Source organism: Alosa sapidissima, chromosome 10 (assembly GCF_018492685.1).
Source record: "Alosa sapidissima isolate fAloSap1 chromosome 10, fAloSap1.pri, whole genome shotgun sequence".
Classification (NCBI taxonomy): Eukaryota; Metazoa; Chordata; class Actinopteri; order Clupeiformes; family Clupeidae; genus Alosa; species Alosa sapidissima.
The window spans coordinates 7572644-7577643 of NC_055966.1; the positions used below are offsets into that span (position 1 = coordinate 7572644).

General features: G+C 45.5%; 2 protein-coding genes across 3 annotated transcripts in view; one reads left to right on the top strand and one right to left on the bottom strand.

Annotated features, from left to right (window-relative positions):
- The window catches only part of LOC121720892 (vacuolar protein sorting-associated protein 13B-like), a 304282-nt gene extending 302683 nt beyond the window's left edge, over positions 1–1599 (top strand). The window contains exon 58 of the mRNA XM_042107363.1: positions 1–1599. This exon is cut by the window's left edge and continues 425 nt beyond it. The gene's annotated coding sequence lies outside the window, so the exon portion shown is untranslated.
- Positions 1469–5000, bottom strand: part of LOC121720440 (regulator of G-protein signaling 22) — a 16408-nt gene continuing 12876 nt past the window's right edge. Inside the window, exons 20-25 of one of the 2 annotated variants that reach the window (XM_042106526.1) lie at positions 4860–5000; positions 4305–4478; positions 3544–3651; positions 3126–3234; positions 1894–2010; positions 1469–1770 (exon numbers count right to left, since the gene is read on the bottom strand). The exon at positions 4860–5000 is cut by the window's right edge and continues 39 nt beyond it. In XM_042106526.1, the coding sequence (XP_041962460.1) occupies positions 1727–1770; positions 1894–2010; positions 3126–3234; positions 3544–3651; positions 4305–4478; positions 4860–5000 (693 nt within the window). In that variant the 3' untranslated portion in view covers positions 1469–1726. Of the gene's footprint in view, positions 1808–1893; positions 2011–3125; positions 3235–3543; positions 3652–4304; positions 4479–4859 lie in introns of both variants that reach the window. The other variant, XM_042106527.1, reaches the window with a different exon arrangement.

Below are 5000 nucleotides of genomic sequence, written 5' to 3' on the forward strand. Positions count from 1 at the left end.
GACTTCAGTGCCACTGAGTGCCAGTCTCAGAATGTGTTCAAGGTGGCACTCGGTGTGTTTCCAGTGACAGTATGAGGAGTATGTGGAAGAGAGTATGAGGAGTGTGGATGGTAGTGAGTATGAGGAGTGTGATTAGTAGTGAGTATGAGGAGTGTGGATGGTAGTGAGTATGAGGAGTGTGATTGGTAGTGAGTATGAGGAGTGTGATTGGTAGTGAGTATGAGGAGTGTGATTGGTAGTGAGAGTATGAGGAGTGTGATTGGTAGTGAGTATGAGGAGTGTGATTGGTAGTGAGTATGAGGAGTGTGATTGGTAGTGAGAGTATGAGGAGTGTGATTGGTAGTGAGTATGAGGAGTGTGGATGGAAGTGCGCTTGTTGGAGCACTAGTGGAGTGTTTCATGGGTGAAGTTGCTCTGGTGGAGGGTGACTGTGGGGCAGGTGCGTTGGGGGTTTCTGGGCTGCGGAGGTTCAGGTTAAGGGAAGAGCAGGTGAAGTGTAGTGTGAAGGGTCAGGAGAGCAGAGGGCATGTGTGAGTGAGCAGGGAGAAGTACGCTTTGGACAGATATCATGGACTGACCACACTGCTGCATTAGGGGGGAAAAGGGAAAATGCAAAAATAATTGAATTTAACACACACACACATTCACAGAGAGGCCTTTCAGTTCCAAGTATTTATTACAGCATCTGAGCTGCACGTGATGGTGTGTGACGCTAACAGTTGTAAAGCTGTGTGGCTTGTCTCTGGCTCCACCCCCTGCAGCGCTACAGGAGCACGTGCAGCCAAGCACCTCATCACCTGCATTATTTATTCTGAACAAGATTCGGAAGTCTAAGAAGACTAAGTCTAAGAATGTAAGAAGACAAGAAACTAAGAAGCTGGTTGGATAGACTTCTCTAATGTACAGGTCACGTCCCACTCAGTTTGGTGTTATTGTGCCCTGCAAACACTAACAGCAGGGGAGCACGGGAGGAGGAGAGCCAATTAGCCACTGCTGTTTACGGAGTAACCCTTCAGACCAAAGATACTAGAGTGCTATGCTCTAAAATCTTTGCTTCAGACATGCATTGGTGTCAGCCTGAAGACTCCTCTCCCTTCCTCTCCCCTGTGCGTCTCCTGTGTCGGCGGTTATTATTATGCATATGATATATGAAATATGATGGTGAGCTGCTTGCTGGTTGTCCCATGCGTTTACACATTACCCGTGCTTCAGAGTGGGATGTGGAAGCCATGCCGATATTCGTGCAATAAGTGCGTGTGGTTGAGGCTCGTTCATCTGTGTGTCCTGGCCACCAACCAAAAGATAAGTGAATGGGTTCTTGGGTTTTGTATATTTTTTTTATAGATGACATTACTTAACGGATGTTTGATTTTTTTATTTGTTGTTTGTTGACATTTTTTTTTTACTCATTCATCTCTGCCAACATCTTCCTATTGCTAGAAATGTTTTATTATTAAAAAGCCTTTTTACTAGACCCTGTTTGAAAGAACAAGAACTACATGGAGAAGTAATCATTTTGTAAGCCATCTGAAGCGTTTATGTTAGTGACAATGATGTATCAATAACTAAATATAACATTCTAATAAAATATTTAATTAACCTGATTGTCATGTTTCTCTTTCTTATAAATACATAGATAAGGATTATATTGTCATAAGGCATCTCACACAACACAAAATGTCATTCACTTGCAGCTCCCTTCAAGTGGACCCATCAGATGTGTCCACTAGTGGGCGCCAGAGAGTGGTCTCCTCCTCAGAACGTCCTCACCTTAGATCATCAAACCGACATCATCTCACTCAGCGACCTGCAGCAGTTTCAATTCAATTCAACCTCATAAAACAAAACCATGACAATGAAGTAGAATCTCTTCTGCACATGCTCAGTGTGTACCTGTGAGTGTGTTGGCACCAGTGGCCTCTGGCGTGTGTGTTCTCGGAGTGGCGGCAGGGTTGTGGCCTGGGGGTCTCCTGCCGACCTCTGACCTCACGCTAGGGGTAGACACGGAATCTGCAGGACCAGTAAGGGGACACAATTACACAACGCTCACAAATGCTCACTGATACAGATGAATGTCCTCACCAGCATGAACACACACAGACAGCTTCAACAAGCAGAAATAGAAACACCCCAGACAGCAAGAGGCTGGCGGTCCACTGCCGGCCCACTGGGGGCAGATCTGGCGGTCTGTTGGCATTTTGCTCATGGGTTTTCTGGCGGTCCACTGGCGGGTTGCGACAAATGCCCCAATATTTTGCCACTTGTGGTCCAAACTCTTTTTCATTTATTCAGTTATACTTCAGTCATCATTTTAATAACATTTCATGTCTTTTCTTAATATTTACAACAAGTTCAATTAAAAGTGATGGCGGACCAGAAGTGGCATGTCACCAGTAATCTGCTATCTGGGACCATCAGTGTTCACAATCACACACTTAGACAGGTAGAACAACCAGAAATACCCATGACTGGTATGAGCACACATACGCACCCACACAGCACAGACATAAACACATAAACACACACACACACACTGTTCTGGTGGGAAAGGAACACACCCAACCTGCATTGACTGGCATTATCACATACACAAAAACTTCTAAGGCGGGCAATGAACATACACACACACACACACACACACACACACAGCAGTGGTAGGCATCCTGATGATGACCAGCTGTAAGTGCCGACAGGACCCCTCCTGTGAGTGGAGAGCTATTAAAAAGCCATTGGCAGCACGGCCCATTTACTGCCCAGCGTGGACTAACCACCCTGAGAGGCTCACTCAAGCACTTCACCCACATCTGTGTGTGTGTGTGAGACATTACGTTATGTGAGCCCTAAAAATACCGTCAGACACTCGTAGCCCTGTGTGTGTGTGTGTGTGTTTGTGTGTGTGTGTGTGTTGCATTTGTAAACAAGAAACCAAAGGTAGTAGACAACTGTGTGTGTGAGAGAGTGAGTCAATGAGGCCATTTGTGAGACTTTATCCACAGGTGACGCACTGTCTGTCTGTGTGCATGTGCTGCCTCTTCCTACCTTTTCCTGTGTCTAAGTGTGCGGTGGCATTCCTGAGTCTTTACCGTCCGTGTGTCTGTGTCTGTGTCTGTGTTGCATCTTCCTACCTCTTCCTGTGCTAAAGGAGGCGAGGGCTTCTTCCTGCATCATCTGCTTGCGGATCAGCACCGACTCTCTCTCCAACGCTGCCATGTACTTGGAGTAGGACCAGGACAACTGCCAACGACAACACTCCATCATCACCAACCACACAACTGTCACATTACCCGAAGAACTTTAGAAAGAGTGCACTTCCGAATGAACCAACTAAAGGAAATACAGCACTTGAATAAAATGAAGATATCGTATGTAAGAGATAAACACAGATTCATTCAACCTTTATTTTCCTTCTCGGTGTACAATTGAGGGCAGCCCTCATTTTCAATGTAGATTAATTTGTTTAACAAACAAAAGGAGGAATAAATGAGTCATTGTAGCAATTCCATAATTGCAAACGGTTAGGCAGGGGCCTGGCTGTGATCTGACCTGGTCTGTGGGCAGGAGTAGCTCCACATGGTGCTCCGTGCTGCCCTCAACACCGGCCTCCTCACACACACTCCCTGAACTCCACTGCTGCTTGCTCAGGGCCTCCTGCTACATAAAAAAGACCATCATCCACATCAGAAAGGTATTTGTGTTGCTCTAAAACTGAGAGCAACAACACATTTAGTACAGATTTATATTTGATCCCTTTAATGTATTCTGATTACTTAATCAAGACATTTCACCAATTCATCATATTTAAATGACCTGATCTAATTTCAATTCAACTTCAATTTAATATCACTTATAGAGCGCCAAAACATTGCACCTCTCATGACGCTTTACAGCGTGTTAAACAATCAGAGAAGGCCCATGAGTAACAGGGGCGAGGAAAAATTCCCTAGAATTGGAGATACATGTGGGAAGAAACCTTGAGCCTGACCCATCTGCCTAGGGTCAGTACAGAACAGTAAGGTCTTTTTACATGATAAATGAATAAGTTAGTTAGGTGTAGAGAAAAGAACATGGTGTTTAAAACCACCTGAGGTGTATGTTACAAAGAGGTGATGATCTGAATGTGCCACACTAGTAAGTGCTTTGCAAGCAACAACAGCTTTGAAAATGTAACACATGTAATGAGAAGAATGCTGTCCACCCAGCTATATCAATATCCAGTCTTCCATGCATGATCCCTTACTGATAACACCATATTACAATCCCAGACAGAAGCGCTAGCATGCATGTAGCGTGTAGCATGTAGCGACCTGAGCCTTCCTCTCCTCCTCCTCCTCCTCTGCTCTCCTGCGCTGCAGTTCTCGCTCTCTCTGCCGGGCCCTCTTCCTCTCCAGAACGGACAGCAGGTCCTCCCCCTCTCCCACGCGGCTCTTGAAGTCCAGGAACGGAGGCCACAGCTTATACAGCTCGCTGAACACAGACATCTGCACTCATGCACACACCAGCAGCCATAAGTACAGTTAACCATGCACACAGCACATGCCATTACAGGGTATTACACATGTATTCAACCTTTTGTCCTTTTACCTACAGCAACTGAAAGTAAACGTAAAACTTATACATATACTTACACATACTGTATATACAACTTACAATATAAGCATACATTAAAATTTGTTTTAACCATTCTTTTATCTTATTGACAGTTATAGTGGATATAGCTGCTTTGGTATAAAATCCATAATGAGTGGTTAGAGCCATTCCACCAGCTGATTAGTGTATATGAACTGCTGTGGAATCTGATAAAGGCAAAGGTGAGTGTGAAGTGAGTTTGTGTCCCTCGTCCCTGTAGGTAGTGGACAGACCTGGGCCTCTCTGAAGACGTAGGGCCCCAGCTCCCTCCTCTGGTCCAGGATGGTGCGCGCCTGCTCGGGGGGGACGCTGATCTGCAGGGCGGGGGGCACGCTGGAGCTGATGAAGCAGCTGATGATGGTGCTGATCTTGTG